This window comes from Trachymyrmex cornetzi, unplaced genomic scaffold (genome assembly GCF_001594075.2).
Source record: "Trachymyrmex cornetzi isolate Tcor2-1 unplaced genomic scaffold, Tcor1.1 scaffold56, whole genome shotgun sequence".
NCBI lineage: Eukaryota > Metazoa > Arthropoda > Insecta > Hymenoptera > Formicidae > Trachymyrmex > Trachymyrmex cornetzi.
In genome coordinates, this window is record NW_017299871.1 from 423,885 (window position 1) to 446,523 (window position 22,639).

At 34.6% G+C, this 22,639-nt stretch overlaps 1 protein-coding gene across 1 annotated transcript in view; it reads left to right on the forward strand.

Moving 5' to 3' along the window:
• Nucleotides 1-21,567, forward strand: part of Atg16 (Autophagy-related 16) — a 409,710-nt gene extending 388,143 nt beyond the window's left edge. The window contains exons 10-13 of the mRNA XM_018514936.1: nt 667-846; nt 2,403-2,487; nt 2,569-2,715; nt 20,880-21,567. Of these exons, the coding sequence (XP_018370438.1) occupies nt 667-846; nt 2,403-2,487; nt 2,569-2,715; nt 20,880-20,979 (512 nt within the window). The 3' untranslated portion in view covers nt 20,980-21,567. The remainder of the gene's footprint in view (nt 1-666; nt 847-2,402; nt 2,488-2,568; nt 2,716-20,879) is intronic.
• The last annotated feature ends 1,072 nt before the right edge of the window (nt 21,568-22,639 follow it).

The window sequence follows — 22,639 nt, forward strand, 5'->3', positions numbered from 1 at the left end:
TTCAGCGTGGAGATCGATGAAAGCTGCTACTAGGCAGAGCTACAGTTTGAAAGAGGAAACCAGCCGTGATTCACATTCGATACAATCACTGTTAAACTCGCTCCGTTTAAAGTCGGCACGTATATGCACAATTCCCGAGAACGTAATTCTATTATTCTCGTGGAATGCTCAAATTAAATGCAGAATGCAGTGTGATCAATTTGTGTATAATTTATCCTTAAAGGACGAATTTGCAATGAATTTGTTCTGAAAGCATGCGTATTCTAAAGATTCTATCTAGTATAAAAAACACATCAGTGACTTTTTCATCAGTATTTGATCGTAATTAATACGTGCACAATAAATTATTATAATAATACTTAATAATACTTTATAATAATTTATCCTCTAATTACTATACATAGATTAACTGTGACAAAGAATTTATTAAAACTTTCATTAATAATTAGTTTCCAATATTATTGAAGACATTTAAAAAACAATGTAATTAATCGAGTAATTAACTCTTCTTGCATATTTGTTATCTTGCATATTTACTTAAACGTAAAAAAGATTATTTCTTAAGAAAATCTTATGTAATTTTTTTCTTTAAAAAAAATTTTCTAATTAAATATATAAAATAATAACTGACCGCATCCTCTAAGAGTAAAAAATTTTATGTTACAGGTATAGAAACGAAATTCGCCGGTTCGAGTTGTAATGATCTCGTAATTTTCGACGGAGCTGGTTCCACGATAATCAGTGGTCATTTGGATCAAAGAATCAGATTTTGGGATACTAGAGCCGAATCCAGCTCAAATCACATTCTATTGGAAGGAAGAGTTACATCTTTAGATTTATCCCGCGGTAAGTTAATTTATTTTAACAGTTTAATCAATTAAAGACTTTTTTAAATGTTAAATGCGTATACTACCAACAATCAAGAAATTTTTTGTACTGCTAAATGAACTGTGTCGTTGCAATTCTGATTATTGCAACTTATTATTCCATAAATATATATAATATTTAATACGAATGCAATTTAATGATTATTGTTTGATATCGTTACGATATCATAATTACAGTACGTCTAATATAATATCATGGAACAGGATTTTGATTTCATAATATGTAACTATATGGAATTTGCTTATACATATTACAATATCGATTAAGGTATGTCAAATGAAACAATTGGTTATTATCATGGTAATTATTTATATAAAATATGAAATTAAATAAAAGTATCACCGATATTATATTATGTCACAAAGCGTGAATATTGACATGTACATTGTATTTTATCTGTATTATTTATGTTAAAGAATATTAATCCTATTTTCAACAGAATTAAATTATAGGTTCTCTCAATATTACGAAACTTTATTTATATTCTGATTAAAAGAAAGAAAGACGTTCTAAACATGATTATACAAATATAACTTTTGTAGCTTTACATTAATATTGAAAATAGTACAAATGTAAATTCGGTACAGAAAGCTTCCAATTTTATCTAGTTTGTGATTGCAAATAAGCAATTATGTATAAGCTTAAATATTGGAACAAAACTTCTTTGTTTAACAATCGAGCATAAATCAGATTAAACTAGAATATCTTATGTATTTGGAGAGAGATGTAAAATGATGATGACCCAATTATTTTAACGATAGCGGAAATGTTATGAATTTTATATAGCATACAAAACGCGTACTTATATTGATAATTATATGATGGGGAAAGAGATATTAATTGGTATTTCACGTCAAGTATACGATGCATTTCATTTATAGATTTTATTCGCGCTACGCAAATAATGTTATTTCGTTTTCGCTTTTTATCGCAACGTTTTAATGACATGAATGAATTGGCTCGCACGATTCTGCAGTATTCTCAAAGCACTTGTATCAGCTGCAAATGCGCCCCGTTTGTAGAAGAGTACTTCATTCAGATATATTATTCTATCGCATTTCATTAATCCGCCGATATTGCCGCCGGAACACGAAATGAATTCAAGTGTTGTCAAGCACTGTTGGTCCGATTTTTAACTTCTGCAGTTAAGCAGATATATCGCATCTCTCTGATATTTTTTTTATTGTTCGTCGTTATGTATTTATTTAAAAGAGAGATGAAACAATCTCCAATGGTCGATATGATCGATATGACACGAAAGGAAATTATAAAAATATCGTTTCGACGCACGATGAATCTATACAACTTTATTACATCGTAATTAGATTTTTTAACGCTTAGAATTATTGCGTCATTCTATAGATGCGCTTTTACTGATGGTTTACGTGTTCGATACATAAGAAATATTTGTTCAGTTGATGTTGCAATGCCGCAAACATTCACGCGCGAACAGTTTAAATATTATTCAATCTTGTGCACGATTGTGAATTATAAAGGAATCTATTCGATTTCAGACGCAAATTACCTTTTGAGCTGCGTGAGGGATGACACGGTGAAACTGATTGATTTACGAATGAAGAAGATTGTCGGATCGTTCAGGTAGGTCGTGTATTTTTGTCATACATGCATAAGTAGAATGTTGAAGGTAGTAAATCGTCGTATTTTAATTTTATTTTACAGCGCTGACGGTTTTAAAGTGGGATTCGATTATACAAGAGCTGTTTTCAGTCCTGACGGACAGTACATAGCGGTTGGTTCCGCCGACGGTCCCATTTTCATCTGGTCTATAGCGACGAATGCGATCGAAACAATACTGAAAGATCATCCGTAAGTAAAGCTAACATATTATCGTAATTAATATTTGAAAAATATTAATGTAGAAAAATATTAATCTCTTTTTCTGTAAACAGAGTAATTGACATAAAAACGTAATAAATTAAAGTAATTACTTTAATGAAGTAATAATTAGATGTTATTAGTCGAATATATATTCAAAATGATATAAACGGATCGAACTTTAAAAGAAAATTATAAAGTAATTTTGTTTAATTAATTGAACTCATCTATATATGATTTATATAGTTTTATTATTTTTATCCTTTTGATATATTATTTTTTTTGTTGTTGATATTTAGGTTTATGCCCTAGAGACAAAAAATGATCCTTTTATATTGGAATGTGTAATACCGATATTAAAGCTTATTATTAAAAAATGAGCGAAAGAAAGACTAATAAATTTTATAAGACTTTAATCATCTATGTTTGCCAATGATGAAAAGACATATTAAAACGAGAAATTTTGTTCCCGATATTTTATCGAATATTGATTTAGAGCTAATCCGAGATATTGAAGGCAGTTTCGGTGCGCCAATCCTTCATAAAGCTCGTCGTCTTATCTTAATAATACTTAATATTGCCCTTTTTTGCAGTTTTCTTATTTTGTAATCTGACATTATTTTATGTTATTATGTTAAAATAAATTATTGCTTTTATCTATAACACGATCCAAAGATATTGGAATGTACAAAATTGACGTTTATGTTTCCAAGTGTTTTATTAAATTTATTGTCAGCACTATGATCCAGAGATTATTTTCTAGTGCTGTGTTTGCGACATTTCTCCCGTCGACGTGCGATTTTATTTGCGGTTACGAAATCGATAGCGTGAGCTCGCTATTGTCTCTCTATTTCGACATATGACATCATAATTTATTTCTTTTTGCTTCTCTTTTATCGCGTTACGTTTTGATGAATGCGAATTTCTCGTTTAAATTCGCTCGCTAGGGTACTAAACTAAAGCATCCGTAATTTTTAGAGGCACCTTCGAGTGCTCGGCATATCCACCTGACACGAAAAGTTTCTGAAGTACTTCGGTCCATCACACGCAGTATATATATACTTACGTGTGCGTTTGCACACGTACATGTATACACATACGTGAAGAAAAAGATTCGCAGCGGGAAGGGACGCCACACACACACACAAGAGAATCTAAGAAAATATTTCGACGTAACCCGATTTTTACTCCAACTTTTACGTTATATATCAACGAACACATAACCGCCTGTGTCTATATATCGCCAGATAACTCTGCGATATCGCGAATTTATCAGGGCATCTTGAGTACTCGGAAGTCTTGCCGAAGTCTACGTCGACTTTATCATTGATTATGTCGCTCCGAATTACCTCAGGTTTGTCCACTGGCTCTCAGAGCACGGAAAGCGAAATCGCGAAAAATCCGTGAAAAGAGAAAGAAACGCGATGCAGCGAGAAAGTGGCATAGACAGCAACATATCTCGTCCGCGTGCTTTCAGCGCCCTTTCACCTACAAGAGTCACGTTGATGGACGCGTTAATCGGCGGGATCTCACGGGGAATGCAGTGTAAGGATCGCTCCTACTACTGAGGTGCAGAAAATCGATATGTTTTAAGCACTAAAAACGTCAATTATGTTATTACAGCCACAGGGACGGTTAAACATGACATTACCTGTAAATCAATAGCAAGCGCGGTTAACAATTTCCGGGTATCCCTCGTAACAATAACTTCACAATACCTAATAACTCATAAATTGACGAACAATTGAAATACCAGCTCCTACCTGCGAGAGAAACTTCAACGAGAAGATTAACGTAACATAAATTTGTTAAATTATTTCTTTTAGTCCTGTTATATATAATAAATACAGTCACGGAACTAATTATCCGGACAGTGTGCCATCACATCGATAATTTCTTCAAATTGTTGCCCGTTAAAAATTGTGCTTTTACGCAAGCATTACGGCACTGATAGTTTATATTTATATTTGAATAACTGATTGTGAAATCACACAGTGCCGTAATGCGTATGTGGAGCATACATACTTTTTAACATCCAGAAAACTGTTTGATAAAATCGTCGGATGTAATAATGGTGCACTGTCCGGATAATTAGTTTTGTATAACTGTACGTGTACTTTATGATTACGTTTGCGTCTATAATTTATATTAATTCAAAATGAAAAAATTATTGGACAAAACTGAAACAAAAGTCGTTATTTCTCGACGTGAAATAAGTTCTACATGGTTGTTAAATGCCGATAACGTTTAATTATTCGCGATTGAAACATGTCGTGTCTCATACCAATCAAACTATCACGTTCGTGGTAGCAACAATTAGTAATTACGCGCGTGTTGAAGCATTTACTAACGTAATTGGTTTAATAGTTCATCATTGCGGTAGTAACATCATACGCAAACATTAATACTGACATATTTAGATAAGTATAATAATAGTTTGTTAAACATCTATTATAAAAGCATCTTTTTTACAATTTTTAAGTTTATCGAGTGTTAGGTCTAATATATTAAGTCAAATGTGATCTGTAGATCCATTAAATTTCAGTATAACTTTTCATTATAAACCAAAAATGCTGGCTCTAAAAATACACAGTAAAAGAAATATTTAATATTTGTATTGAAAATGATCTAGTCAAGTTCTCGTTAAAATTCTGTATTGAATTTTTAATACATTCGAGTATTAATTTAACACGATGTACATATCTTATTTAAATATTTTATGTTAAATTGGTATTTAACATTTCTTAATATCGAGGTAACACAATATATAAGTAAGTGAACAAATAATATAAAAATAATGTTTTAAACGTAAATTTTAAAATTAATAAATAAAATACGTGTTAATTTAACGTGTCATAAATATTAATTTTGCTTTAAAAAATGTGCTTCCACAGTTTACTTACAAACTGTGTCAATATTACCTTTTGTGTTCATTCTTCTTACATAATATTTGTGTTATTTTCTAACATATTCATCTTGTGTTAAATTATAATAAAAAAAAGTTGAGTGGCCCGTTTAAGACACGTGAAACGTGTTAAATCCAATACAAATTTTCCAACTGTATATTCATACCTCTTTATTTTTCAAGAGTTTTCAGTGAAAAGTAACAGATACTTGTTGAAAAGAAAGTAACCCGTTGCGCTTTTGGCCCCGTTTCCATCCATACACGAGGCACAGCGACGATCGTCTTGAACGATCGACCGAGTCTCGCTTAGGCGAAGGATAGATCGTAAGATCCGTTCTACGATTATCGTCTTTCCCTTCTTTCCTCACACGGGAACGTGCTCCTCTCTGTCGTGGCGGCCGACCATGCCGTCCTCGGCCTTCTCGAGTTTCTCAAGGACGCCGGATCTTTGGCGGTGGCTTCTTCTCTGGGAAAGCCCAGCGGGCGGCTCGAGTCCGGCGTGCATCTAAGTACCGGTCGTATCGAAAAATGGCTTAAGCACCAGTCATGTACACGTCGCCCGATGCCGGTGTGCGCGGTTTCTCGCGTATATACGCGCGTGTTCCACTGTTATTACTTTCACCCTGGCCTGGACGTAGACAGCGTTCATCCGTGGTCATCTTTCGTCGTCGTCGTCGTCGTTGTCTCCCGTCTCTCCCGGCCTCTTCGTCTTCATTCTTCTAGCAGGTCGTCATCGTCGTCCGGTTGTCTTCGGCGACTTCGTCTTCGTTTTCACCTTCGTCTTCGTGGCGATCATCGTTCGCGGTCGCTGCGATGCGCTACATCGCACGAAGGTAGATCGTATAATTCGTACGTTGCGCTCGCTCAGGAATCTCCGAGAGACTAACTTAATAAGCGTCTCGCCCTTTCACCCTCTTTTCTCCATTCGTGTAATCTTATGGCACTCCGTAAGAAGCTACACGATTCCGTAGGTATTTAATGCACGTGCTCTCTGAGTGCGCGCATTTGCGCGATGCGAGTAGGCGCTGCCTGTCGCGGTGCGAGCTATGAAATTTAGATGTTATGCGAAACGCGCGAGTATGCGAATTAAGGTAATAGTCGCGGAAGCCGACTAGTTCGTTTCCACGATATCTTCTGTACCAGTAAATCCGTGGCAAATGTTACGACGATTTTACGAACATTATTTTCACAAGGAGTAGTTATACACTCCTCTTGTAAAGGAAATTTGCGTATAAAATAATACTCTACGTATAAAGTGATAAATATAATATATATAAAGAAAATATTTTAATTATATGAAAATTTTTATAAATCTCTATTTATATCGATATAAAGGAAATTTAGTCGCTTGTATTACTTTTCTTTCATTTTAATGTTATTTTAAACTCCTCTCATATTCTGTGTACTAATCTAACATTTATAGTTCATCTTTATGTGACATACATAAGCTATTTAAAAATACCGTTTTTATGCGTTCTAATAAACCGCATGTAAACCGCTGCTGCTGTTCGTTCTGTACCAATCGAGGAGCTATTCGGCATAACTTCCTTTCTGCGAGCACTTAGACTCGAATGCGCAATATTGCCCGATAAGCTTACACGCCCGTTCGTGTTCTAATTTGCAATCAACCGGCAGAATCCGCCGGTACACACGTCGGAAGGCGGGAATTTACTGCGCGATCCCCAGCGAATAAATAGTGCAGCGCGATTATAGCAGAACAGGTAATTAGGAAAACAGGGAAGGGATCAAGTTACCGAGATAAGTTCTAAGGTTTGAAATTAAAGTGCAGTTTCCTCAAACTATATAATTCCGATTCGGCACATTATGGAATCAGTGACCTCATTATATTCGTATTCGGAACTTTTCAGAGAAATGTATAAAAGTCGCCAGATATTTTCCGCTCATTTTATCTCTTCTATTTTATTGCGATCACTGCTTATTGGATTTTAAAGCAGGTAAAAATATTATTCAGAAGTTATGAATAGTAAGTAATTAATCGAGTATACTGTTAAAACACAGCTCATAAAGTTATCATCTTGTCTTTCGAGTCTCCAAACATTTAATATAAGCTTAATTGCACTTTTAGAATTATGGCTCAACTCAATTATTATAAAAGTTTTCCTTACACCTGTCCACAGTGTCGGCACAGCCACTAAACGCCAACGCGCTACAATCGAGTAGCGATAGCATGATTTGTGTAGCTTGTTATTAATAAATCAATGCGCAGCAGGATATGGTAACAGTATAGGTTGTTATTCCCGTCAGTGATAACTGACAAGTAACAACATCTCGTAAAGATTACTGCGCCGTATATCAGTCACGCATGCGTTTATAGCGATTTCGCCCCGTATTTTACGACAGGTTACCACAGATGGTTATAAGAGCGTAACTGAAACATCTAGGAAAGTGGTTCGATTAATATATATCATGCGTTTTTGCAATTGCGCCGCACAATCTTCCTTTAGTGCCTCGAGTATATTCCCGCAACTTGGCAAAGTGTCACGCGCCCGTCGCGTATTCCGAGGCCGGATCTTTTCCTCCGCGACTTCCGTGCGGCAGTTCTATTCCCGCACGAGCTCACATCCGCCGCCGCCGTTTTCAGAGCGGCGCAGAGTTTTCACGCGTCCGTCTTCCCGAGTTCTCGCAACTCATCCCAAAGTTCATCGTGTAAACGTTAGCTCACTCCCTCGCAAGCCCTATATCGCGGATAGAACAGATGCGTAATGAAAATTCAGCGCCGTCCCCGGGTAAAAGTAAGTGGTGCGGAAGGATGGAAGTAAACACGTCAAGTGAAAAGAATTAGATTATTCCCCGCTTCGCCTCTTCTCGTTCACTCGTGTATGTACGCGCATGCACGTTATATCGTTATATACGCAGCTTCGAGGGGATCCAATTGTTTCGTTCATCCCGTGATGAGGATGAGGATTAGGCCCGGTTTCATTGTCACTCAGTGTAACGGAGCGTCTGCGAGAGATCACTTGTCTCCTCGTGGTACTCTTCTTAACTTGATTTCGTTTCCACGGGCAATGATCGGTCGGTCCGGCACGATATTATATCATTTATCTTCGTCTCTTGTCTTCGGAAGCCGGCCGGTGCCGAGGTCTTTATCTGTTTTTCCCATTTCAACCGTTCCCCGCGCATCGGTGCCAGCCTGGGTCGGTGGTTGGTACGGATATACCCGTCGATTCTCATCCCCGACCCCCACCTATTTCCTTCCCCTCTCTCCCCCCCGACTCCTCTAACCGAACGGCATCCGTCGATCGTTCTTTTTTCTTTGCCACGTAGCATTTCGCCGCCGACGAGCAGTCGTTGATAAAAGCTTTCTGTCAAATCTGACGTATAGATTTTTACTGCGATCGCAAGTACCAATCAAAATGAGCTGTATTGTTTTTTTAAAAGATATAAATAAAAGATAACCTTCAGTTTTTGCTATCATGTTTCATCTAAATCAAATACCCGTGTATATAGGTCTTTTCTTATTACTCTTAAATTAGATTATATTTTGCTTTCATATTTGCTCGTGTTCATCGTCTACAGAAATGTATATGTGTGAATGTATGTGAGTGTCTACAGCATGTTGAGCTTGGATCCGTAGATTTGCTAAATCCAAATGACTGTGTAGATCAGTCATCCCTGCGGGAATGATCCGGATTAAATATTTCAATTCAGGGAGAGATATCTCTTGCGTGAAAACGAATCGCGATGACAACTAATATCAACTATATTAATTGATTTCAATTAACAGGGAATCATCTTTTACAAAAATCATTGATTCAATATCACGGCTACAATATTTCAGACACTATAAAACATGAAACATTGTGTTAAAAAACGAAGGATCTCATCGATCGATCTAATAACGCATTGATAATCCGTAGAACGGATATAAAACTACAACAAAAGTAAAAAGAAACAATTGTCTGCTCACCACAATTTTATCTAGCAAGACTACTGAAATAGGCCTCCATGCAATTTCCGTCTATCTAAAGCTTTACAAGCCATTGAGATATTGCTTGCGAGTTTGCCGCATCATTGACAATGTAGATAATATTCTAAGCCAGACTATCCTATCGCACATGTAGAGCTAAATATGGTTATACGGATTCTGCAACGTAATATAAACTCGCGTTGAATGAACTTGCATTAACACGAGATGATAATCGGACGTAACGTGGCGGTGAGTATATGAGGTACGTAAATTAAAAATTTTCTCGCGAATATTACGTATTTAATAATACATTTCTATTGGATATGTTATATCGTAGTCTGGGAAAAATTTTAAATAGATTATTTTATTACGAGATCATAGCCTCTGGTAACATATTTTTCATTTTGAACGTAATTGATTTAATGAAAAGTCAAAAGTTAAAAAATAATTCTCTGCTACATCACGTAGAGAGATGAACTTTACTTTCTTTCCGGATTAGCATGTGGCCGGTAATCGAGGAGCTTTGTTACCGGTGTAATTGCGGTGCTATACAATGAAGGTAGTCATCGGCGTATGCAGTCGGATGAATGCGATACGCTACATGTAATGCGTATGCAATTCATCATGCGTCGTATGATGATAATATAATTGTATTCGCGGCGTATCGATGAGCAATAACTTGAAAAGTGCATTATCCACGTATGAATAAATATGTCAACGAAATTAATAGAATGCTACCGATTGTTACCCGAATTCGTGCGACATAGGGCGAAAGAAGAATCCAATACTCAGCGATAAATACTTTTTGTAAAAGTTACCGAGTGTTTCTGAATTTCTGTAAGCATGGGCTTCGTGGATTATCCATCGCTCGCGCGACGTCGCCACGTCGTATCTTCGAGGAAATCGCCTATATTAATACTTAATAAATTCCGCGTATCCATCGACGTGTCCATTATGGGCACGCATACTATCCCAGCAAATTGGCCGATGCCCGGTATACGAACATGAAGTAATATTGTAATTGCCGTGAAATAAACAAGTTTTAACTTACGGTAGACGAACGCGGATATTAAGAAAATCGGCTTATATCATGTATTAGCTTGCGCCACGTTGTGTGATTGTTTGAAAATATATTATTACATTGCGCGGAGTGCCTTCTAGCATCATAATTTCATAATCGATATGTATCACGCCTACCGCATTTTTATTGCGCTTGTTGAAATCTTTTTTTAATCGGACTATCTCTTGCTAATTCACTGTTATATATAATAATTTCCGATGTGCCGTATATTTACTGTTTTAAGTTTGCATATCATAGCTTTCAATATTAGCTTTTACGATTTTACATGTCTTGCTTAAATAATATAATCGGCAAAGTATTAGGATTAGGACTATATCTTGCACAAATGTGATATAATTTGGAAAGAAATCTTATTATCTTACAGATATACACAGATTAAAATTAAAGATTTAATTACATGTTTTGTGAATTATATATTTTGATTTAATCAATATAAGATCTGTGAAGCTAGCACTTGATCCATCAATATGCCTTTTATAACCGTTATTGTTTTTATAACAATACATATTTATATATAAATTAGATACGAGTAAAATAAGTAATAAATAATACAATTTCCATTTTTTACAAAAATAATATGTTCATAAAATGATATTTTCATATTATTTCAAAATTTTAAGCTGTGCCAGCTTATTTTCTTGCATCGAAGCAATAGCGTGATAGTGTTATTAGATATGAAATATTGGATATGAAAATTGGCAAAATTTTAACGTGGCACAATTTTGTGATTTCATGAGCTTGATTATTTGTTCAATCTAACTCTTTAACGTGATATTATTCATCTGTAAAAAATAATTTGCGTTACATGATTATTTAAAAAAATGTTCAACTTATAATCTCAAGAGATATTATTGTGTTGTAAGTATTAATTTGCGAATACACATTATACTGCAAAAACTATTGCACGTACATAGGAATATAATTACGTATATGCTTTTCAGACAAATAATTTGTGCAATAAAAAGTAATACTCGATTATACGCGAGTTATTTCGTTGAAAAATATTACAATGGCAATATAGTGAATTCTGTCTCTGTGGAATTTTATGATATTGTTATTTTTGTTTACTTATAGCGCGTGCAAGTCAGGAATAATTATATCTGTAAGCATCTAATTTTGTACGTATTTTAATGACGCAAATATTTCCGCCCGCGCCCAGGCTTTAATTTTCCAGATAATCTGCTCTATTAGCCGCGTAATTTCAAACGTTTAATGGCAAGATTATACCGATCCAGTGCGCGATTTAAGATGCGCGAGCGACATGATATTAAACATTAACATCGCCATGTTCGGCTCACGCGAGAAATGTCGAGAATTCTCTTTTTCAACAATGCTATTGCATTGTTTCATAATTTAATACACATTAAAACTTTCCAAATTACTAATAATAAATAATAAGATTAATGTAAAAAAATCATATTTAAGTGTTTCAAATTATTGGCTCAAGTGTTTTTTTCTTAATATTTTTAAAAATATATATTATTTACACGAAAAATTAAATGTCTAAAATGTATATAAAAATTTACAGTTCTATATAAATCACATATTGTTTCGTCAATCACTCAACTGAATAACTGAGTAACTGTTACTGGATATTTATCTGTTTAACAGGAAAGTTTTCAAATTGCGCATGAAAGATTCACGAAATGTTTAGTATCCTATTTGTATTGTTTAAAAAAAGTCTTGCATATTTTACCGAAGAAATATAGGGAAACAATTTTCAGTAATTTACTATAGTAATTAAATATTCTATTACTTTGTACTATTATTCTGTGGCATTCTGAATTAAATGGGAGTACTTTGTACGTTTATATGAAATATAATATTAATGAAAGAATATAGCTATTCATTATGCAAATATGACTAGAAGAGTACTTAATATTCAAGAAGATAATGTTTAAATGAAAATAGTAATAATCGCTTGTTAAGTCAATTTTTTAAATTAGACATATTTAATAATTTCATACATAAAAAATCAGCGTTTTACCTTTATTAAATTTTTACTGAAAACTTTGACTTTATTTTACTGTAATATTGTGCTACTGACTTTATTTTTTGCTGCAATATCGAATTCTAAAATGATCTATATTTTTATGAAGTATTATATTTTTTTCGAGAATTAAATATATGTTAAAATTATGTATTATATAATTATAATTTTAAATTACAAATTAAGCTCTCTTGAAAATGATCGAAATTAAAATATAAAAGAAATTCTTTTTATGCACATTATAAATATTATTTTTAGTTCAATATTCAATATTCAATATTTAGTATTTAAAAAAAATTTTTTTTATGCACATTATAAACATTATTTTTAGTTCAATATTCAATATTCAGTATTAAATGCTTGATATATATATAATATACGGATTTTAATTTTTGTATAGTATATATTACATCTGTCTTTTGTACATGTGTTTTCAAATTTAAATGGTGAGCATTTCATAATACATTGTTTATACGCTATGACTTTTCCCTCATTAGGGTAAAACTCGTCAACGACGAAATGCGAAGTTAACGCAAATTGCTAATGTATAGAAGTGGGAATACGAACTTACGCGAGTTAAAGCGTACAGCAATAGTTATTCACAGAGTCCAAAGCGGCAGTGTTTAAACTATCGTGCATTCATGTACCTCACTTTGTGGGTGAAAGTGAAGTTCGGACCAAGACATGGCGAATGCAAACTTGGAATAGCATACTACTGGGAATTTCGCTAGTGTCACTACAGTTGCAGCTTTTGAATACGTCTCCAAAGACGTCGAACGTCAAACATGAATCGAAAACGCCCGGCGAACATGTACTATAAACTCTCTTCAGATAATTTAGCAACATAACTACTTTGTATTTTACTCAATTCATGATTATATATTCAATATGCTTTTACAAAATTTCTCTAAAAGTATTCAATAATCAAATATAAATGAATTCGTATTGTATGTATCGCGTATATTACATATTTTTAGTTGTAAAATAATTTCATTATAATATATTTTCAACATGTTAATATAATTTATCCTTTTATGATTTATTAATAACAATAAAATATTGACGAGCTTATTCAAATGTGACAAATGAATTGTGACAAATGTCCTCGTCCATACGTTAATACGTCTGACATTAATTAAATGATACAAACACAGCTTGTAACGACATGCTTTCAATAATGTCGTTTAAACAGGAGGAATTTCTACAGAATTACAGCGAATATTTGATAGCGGACCTTAACGAATTAAATCTGGTTTCGGAAACTACGGACGCGTATTCGAATATGCCAGCAAAATTTATGGGAACTAATTTTTTCGCCGTAACTTCCACACATTTCGACCAATCATAAATCTATTTGTCGCTGAGTTCGATTACGTTCAGGCTTCTTTTGAAATTCAGAATTGTTTTCGTGCTTTGCCTGTGCTAGGCAATACATATAAAATTTATGACTCAATACAACGTTCATTAATAGCCACTTATTATGATTAGCCGACCCCCAACATTTATAAAATTTTCAAATATCTGTGATTTACACGGTAATGTAATAAAACTAGTGTACAAAATAAAATTCATCTTAATTTTAATCCGCGAAAATATAATTTGAGGAAAGAATTAAAAAAGTTGTCACTGATTAATAATCACAGCCGTCACACAGTAACTTAAAACTTTCTACTTAGAACGGCGGTGATAAGCAAGGCGAGTTAAAGTTTAAGTTAATATTTGAACTACCTAATAACTTCAAAATGCATGAAGCTTAATAGCACCTAAAACGACAACCTGAAAATCTAGCGAAAGAAAGTGGTCTCGCCGTGCGAGAGATTATCGTATCGTAGAGTAAACGGAAAGACGTGGGAAACGACGGGGTCCGACAAATATTCCTGTTTATATCCGTTTTCTATCGCATGTTTAAGAATACAGAGCCGCGCACAGTATCGCAACGTTCTCGTGATATCAATGAGGTAACGTCGAGAGTGCTAATGACGTTTAATGCCCTGCTTGCTGCTTTTCCGGGATTCTTCATGCGAGGCTGCGTTCTTGGCAATCATCGAAAGCCAAGCTGTCGAGCTGTTGAGCTCTCGCGCAAGGCCGCAGCATTACGATTGATATGTGCTGGATTCACCCTGCATCCGATGTGCGTCGTAACGACGCAAATCGGATGCAGGGTGAATCCAGCAATACGCGGCGATCGAACGCGAAGTCCTCATCTTTAACGACAATTATATTCGCCGCCGTTGTCGTCGTGTCATCGTTTCGCGTCATTTGCTACGAGAATAACGCCGATCTAATCGTCGCCTGTATTGTCGCTCGTTCCTCTTCTTGCCCCTTCCTCCATCCCTACGAATCACAGGGTGTCTTGCCAATGAGCGCGCCATTAAGCGCCACTGTTTGTGGTCGAGCGAGTATTCGCGACCACATAGATTGATGGCGTGGATTCACGATCGTTTGGATAATTAGGCGAGAGATACTCGCGAAATTGTCGCATTTTGTAAAGCTAAACATCCCGCGACCGAGTCGCTTTGTTTTCGCTGCACTCCGTTGAATATTCGTTTAAAAAAAAAAACGAGGAAAAAAAGGGGGATATTATAGCGATATTACGATTTTATGGTCACGCCTGATGTATTGTATCCGGCCGACAATATAGTTCAATAAACCATTAGTTTTTTTTACGTCGTATATTCGGCATTGTTTATGGTCAGGTGAACAGATTTTATCGGTATACGACGCAGTGAGGAGTCTCCATGACTACTTTTGATATTAAATCAATTTCTCTCAATTTATTTTTATTTATATATAAAAATTGGTACTCAGTATTCCGCTAGCTTCCATTGTACCGGGTTTTTACCTATTGTATATTGCATTTACAAACACGGACGTTCAATTGCTTTTTATAATATGCAGTTTTCAAAACATGGTTTTAGATTACAGACCGCTATCTCGGCCATGGTCTCAATTAGGTACTCGATTTTATAAAATTACATTATTCGTTTTTGCTTTACCACAATACTGTCCCGCAAAGCTCTTATATTTTCATGTGCAAAACAAAATTATCTCATCTTGCAGTGGTGGATTCGCGTTTTTGCTTGAGCGAGTTCGTAAGTGATGGATTAACGTGCGGAGCGGAATTCCCTGCTGCATCATGTTTCATTCCTTTTCCTAACAACAGCCCTCTGCATGAAAATCTCGAGCCCCTCCGAGCCTGCTTTCGTTCAGTCATTCTTATGCGTCTGATTATTATATTCTGTGTTACGTACGTTAAGATCCCCATTTTATCGCTCCCACACGGAATTTATCGCTTTGAGTGTACATCGCTGTGTCAACAGGTGGTACACATCATTTTACATAGACATATTACGTGAAGTATTTGCGAGAAACGTGATGGAAGAATACGTTATCTAATAATATCGACCTATCAAATTTATGATGAGAAATACTCATGAGAAATTTGCGATCGGTTCTAGAGATGCTTATCATATTTTACATTGTTGCTATTCTCATTTGATATCGATTAAATAAATATTTATAACATATAAATATTTATAACGATAAAAAATAATTTATTTCAGTAATGCTTATGCCTATGTATTACTCGTTAATCTATTTTCATTGAGATTTTACTAATAATAACGCATTTAAATTTGCCTCGATAACACAATGATATATAATGCAATGTGCAATATACAATACATTACAATTATATTATTTTATGATGAGTAATATCGTCATTAATCAAATACTAAAGTTAATATTATTTGCGCGGCCTTCGATTCGATTAACACCGTATAAAAAATTAATCGAATCGATATTGATATGCGATCACAAATGCCAACGCCTTTATGTTCCCTCGATAATCGTTTCGTGACGCCTCTTGCACTTCAGTCTCTCTTGTTCTTCAGTGTATCACAGTGAACTGCGGTCTCGAACATGAAATTCCGCGAGAGATCTCATCCCGATTTCATTATCGGTAAATCGCCGCGATCTAATTATTGTAAACCGACGTTATGCATCCACAATGAGGGATAATTATTTTAATTATCCCCTGCGTCCCCGACGACAAACGAGCTGCATCTTTACGGTGGTACGGGGGCAGCGTTGATCCTTTCAGCGTTGCGTTTCTTTCGTTAAATGGTACCTCCACCATTTCGCCCTTTTATTCTTCCTGACGCTCTTTCGCTATAATCCTCTTACGCTTCGCATATTCTATCGCCTCGGGTTAAAATCTAAAATCCACAATCACTCCATCTTTCCATCTCTCTTTATTTCTTTACTTCTCATCCACTTCCTCTTGCTCTCTTCGTATATACGGCTCTCTTCTTCCTTTCGCTTTTCCCAGGAACGTATTACTAGCCTTTCTAATCTTTTCCTCCCTTTACCGCGCGTCGACTGAATATGAGGCTTTACCGGCGTTTGTATGTTAACTCTGTCATTTGCAAGAACGACGGACAAAAATGCTCTCGCAGCGTACATTTCAAAGACTCGTAACGTTCCGTCCATCTCTTGCCACGTCTATCTCACGCAGCGCTCATCCATTGCACTTTCTCATATACTCCTACGTTCTCTCTCTCTCTCTCTCTCTCTCTCTCTCTCTCTCTCTTTCTCTCTCTCTCTTTCTCTCTCTCTCTCTCTCTCTCTCTCTCTCTCTCTCTCTCTCTCTCTCTTTCTCTCTCTCTCTTCCTCTTTCATAAAAATCTCTTCCTCTCTCGTTCTCGATCCTTTACTATCTGTCTCTCGCGTTAGCTTTGCGGCTGGATGAAAAAAATGAGTGGGCGGAATGGAACGACAGGGGGAGATGCGAGAAGGCGGAGGCGAAAGTGGCGCAGGGAAGAGAGTGGAAACATCGTTCGCGAAAGCTTATTTCCAAGCTCCTTCGGCAAGAACGGATAGGTCTCCTTTATCACGCTCGCAATATACACCACCAAGGTAGCTATTCGCAAAGGTATCCCGGATACGAAGCACGCTGCTTTTAGAAATATCGTTTCTGCTAAGCGACGACGCTGGCTACGACGACGCGCGACGGCGACGACGGCGTACTCGACGGGCGGTCGTCGCGACGCACTCGTGGGGCAACGCTTTTTCTTCCCTTACGTTGTTGTTTCACCGCAGCATAAGCCCGCTTTTCCTGACGGGCAACAAACCTCGCGCGGGAATAAACGCGACAGTCAAACCGTGACAGAACGATACGTCGCTTTTTACGGCTTAACCATGTTTCTACGTATTCTCCGTTTAACGTATTATACTGAATGACACGATTCTACTCCTGAATGCAATCTACGAGTTACTTCTACTGGACCAAATATATATATATATATATATAAAGTTCTTTTTTTACAAATTAAAATGTATAATCATACTCTCACAAAATTGTTAATCACAAAATTACAATATAAAATTAACTACCTTATTATTATAACAGACTTATTTTCATGTTCATTGTGAACAATGAAAAACAAACTTGTGATATGTACTACACATCACAAAACTTCATTAACGTATAATCGGAAATTTAGTTAAACGTTACGTTTAATTTCCAGTCTAATTCTCCAAATAATGATAGCGAACTATCGCGTATTCTCTCTCATTGTATTGGTACTGATTAAACAATGACGATGGAATATCAGATTGTCTTTCATTACACTGTACGGATATAATCAACGCATCAATTACATAATGAGAAACTGATGGATGTTGGGTTGGTTTCTCACAAAGAATTGATGTGTGAGTCAATTCACTGAAAACAACAGCGACAATTGGCAATCTCATATGAGCTATCGTGAATGAATATCAGTCATTCAATTCGATTACTATTCTATCCATCTGTTCTATCTACTAAATACGCTTTGTTATTCATAGAATTACAAACAAATGTAAAAGCTAAAATTTCTAGGATTTCTCGATTCATTGTATCGTTACTGTAAATCTATTGCATCGCTGAATATACGCAGTTATCGAATTATTTTTTATGAAATACTACAAAAAACGCATGCAAAACTTTGACGAGATTATCGTTTTATTACGAGATAATTGAGTGGCTAAAAAATTTTGGAAAAATGTTTAATCTATAAAGAATATCTTTAAAAAAATCGTAATACTAAAAATTCGGAGAATTGACGTATATAATAAAACGAAGTGTTGCTTGATTACATTTCGTAAAATGTATTCTGGTTTGTGCAATTTTAATAGGCTCGTCACGAAAGCATTTAGAATTTTTTGCTTATTCATAAAAATTGTAATCATAGGTTTATAGCTGATTCCTCTCCTCCAGGGTGCCTCCATATCTAGCTTTTACCCTTGCGAAAAATATTCACTTGATTCGTATGCGATCGTGAAGGATTTCTCAACAGTATTGCTAGAAACTGGGAACGGCAGGAGGCATGCCATTTTCAGCACGTTTGTCCTCGCATAGAAACACCCTTTTATGATTTCACCAAGCCCTGCGAATCACCCTCGGGATTTCAGGTTTTATAGACCTTTCGCTGCACGAGCGCAGCCGCTCGGACAGAAAATTACGTAGCGCTATATATTCCACCACGTTCAAATGGAATCTTTAACGAAACGATTTAAGCGGTCGTGAATTTTTCTATGTAAAAATTCCAGCCGCTACACGCGAATCATATTTATATTTGACCTATTCGTCGTTCATTACCGCGATCGTTCCATTTCCCATTTTATTTCTCTCACGTCACAACGCTCTTCAGGGAGGAAAGACGAAGAATTAAATTGCATAAGGTTCAAGAGTTCATCGTACGTGCGACATACAGCATTCCCAAGCGTTTTCCTGCTTGCCTTTTACGCTGTACGAGGCGTTTTCGTAAAAATAGCAAAATAATTGAAAGACCCTTACGAGCGGCGGCAAAATAATTCTGGGTCGCGCCGTAAGGAAATTAGATTCACCAGACAAAAGTTAGGAGATGAAAACGGAAAAAGCTGCCTCTGAAAGCTTTTGGCTGTAGCTGTTTAAAACTCGCTGCCCTATATATACCCATTCACAGTTTCATAAAATGCGCTCATACAAATCGAGCCATTGGCTTACAATTTTTTTTTTTGTCTTTTTTCACTTTGCATCTATCGGTCGAAGCACTGGAGTCAATATTCAATCATATTAATAAAATTAACAATTTTATATAATATAATGACTATTAATATAATACATATATATTTGCAGTATATAATAACTAAATTGTTATAATCGTGATATTTACAGCAATTCTCGTCAATTAAAAATGATATAAATAATTAAATAAATTTGATCGATAAATAAATTTCATAAATTTTGAAAATATTTAATTTTTTGAAAGATATCAAAACAAATTGATTTTGTTTGAATAGAAAAATCTCTTTCATTGGGAGATAAACTTTTATATTCGATATTGGTAGGCAAATTCCTTTCAGTTTATCTCATCTATTCAACATCATCTATATTAAGCATCACAATTTTAATTTTTTACTTTTTCAAACAAAGTTTTCGAGATAACACCAGCTATTTTTAAATAAATAATATTAGAAAAAGTTTCCAATCTATCTGTATTTTTATGATTAAAAACAAACATTTACTAAAATATATGCTTAAGAAGAGATCATTGATGCAGTCTAATTTAATACTATATGTACAAATAATAATTCTATACTATGTATTTTTTACAAAATTTTTTGTTTGTCGATATAGTTATATTTCAAAAATGATGATTAGTTGAGTTCAGCAAAGAAAGCAGCTCTGCAACTGTTGTAACATTCTTTAATATGATTAATCTTGCCTATAAGTTCCTCACTAATCTAAATGTATAAACCAATCATGTTAAAAATGTTTACAATAATTGAAAAACTGTTTTCTTTGTTAACGCAGTCATTGAGATTTTTTCCATTGGGATTCCAATGTAAAGATAATTAACCATCAAAACACTACGAAAACAGCATACTTGGATATGACATACCCAACCCAATTCGATTACTTATAATTTTCACAAAAATGAATATATTGTAAACAATTTTTTTTCAATCGAAACAAGACATTAATAAACATAACGGTATCAAGCATTAAATATATGTATCTTTATTAATAAAGAAGTTATATATGCAATAGAAAAAGTATTAAAGGAACATTGAAAAAAAGTTGGGTATGCCGTACTGAAAAGGCATTATTTAAGGATTAAACGAAAAATGAGGAAATTACTATTCGCTGCGTTAATGAGTTGAAAGAACGTCAAAGAATATTTTAGCAATGATTACTAATCTATTTTTGCCATTTAAATGTACACAGGACAGGAGTACCGGCCGTGTCTTGGCATCCACACGGCACATACTTAGCATCTGTCGATCGTGACAAGAACGTGACTGTTTGGAGGAGCGACCACGTTTGACAGGAGTGATCCCGGGATAGACGATTATTGTTTCACGCATGAAGACTCTTAACCGTGAAAATGAAATAAATATGCGCTCGCGATGCTCGTCAGCAATCCCGCGAGAAATCACATTGGGCCGTTGGGCTATCCAACGAGATAATAATCAAAATCATCGGTCGGTTTGGCCGCGCAGATTGTAAGTAAAGCCTTGTAAGGACACCGTTTCAAAGTTGTAAAGCGCAGACGCCGCACTGAACAAATCCACAGCAGTGATAGAGACTATTGTACATAAAATTGCACTTATTGTTACTCCCAGGTTGTAAAGATCCCTTATTTAGAATAGTAACCTGCTCGCCACGGCCGCGCCATGCCGTACCGTATATCTCCAAGAAATTAAAAAAATTATTATAGTAACTGGTGTTTTTTCGCGACTCACTAGATATAAGTTTTGTTTTGCTAATTATAAAAGACACCATCGCGTGTTAATTATCTGTACGAGAAGATTTGGTTACTCTCAGGATTGGAGATTTATACATATATGACATCCATGGTGCTATGGCAAAATGTTTGCACGGGTTGAAAATCAGCACGGGTTTAATCCGGAAAATATACCAAAATTATTATTTCTTTTTTTGTCACAAAAAAAAGTCAATTATTATATATTATATATTTTCTAGAAAAATTAAATATTGTTAATATTCGAACATAATGAATGATATTTTTTGAAATATAAAGAGGTAATGAGAGAAAGATAGTGCTAAATACGAATGAGAACGCGCTAGATTTGTGAATGAGATTCTTTTCTCAGAATTAACTATGCATTATTATTAGAAATAGGAATATTTTCATGCAGTTTTTTTACAGAAAAAAAGGAATTAATTTATTTTTGTCATATTTCTCAAGTATATTTGAACATGATTGAGAATTATTTTAAATATCGGATGAATTAAAAAATTCTTTTTATAGTTTTATAATTAATTCTGATGGAGCAATCTCACTTTAACATGTGCACTGTAACTTGATTCGTCTCCGACATTATTGAAATGACATACATCATAAAATATACGTCTTACAATACAAGTCTGATAAAATAGAAATCAGAGTAGGGATTAAGCAAACAAGCACAATAACGATACTATATTAATATTAATTAATTACATGATGCATGATTTGTATAATTAATTTGTATAATTAACAATAAATTAATCAATACCACGACTCTTGATGTCAAATTAACAATGTAAATAATAGAAAGGGCATATAAGAGTCGGTTATAAAGTTTGTACAAATAACAAGTTAAAAAGTTAAGATATAAAAATCGACTGTAATTAAATTAAATTAGAATAATAATCATAACATGTTTCGGCTGCTAGTTTGAGCCATCTTCAGATGTCATAAGAAAGCATAAATATTTTACATTTGAATAACTGTAGTGATGTTAAACATTTATGATTATTGTTCTGATTTAATTCAATTACAGTCGATTTTTATATTTTAACTTTTTAACTTGTTGTTCGTGCGAACTTGATAACTGACTCTTACCCTTTCTATTATTTATATTATTAATTTGTATAGTTAATGTTAGAATGTCATATGTCAATCCAAGTTAATCATATTTTATTTTCATTAATAAATGAGACGATTTTTCATTAACATTATTTATATGCAATTTTTTGCA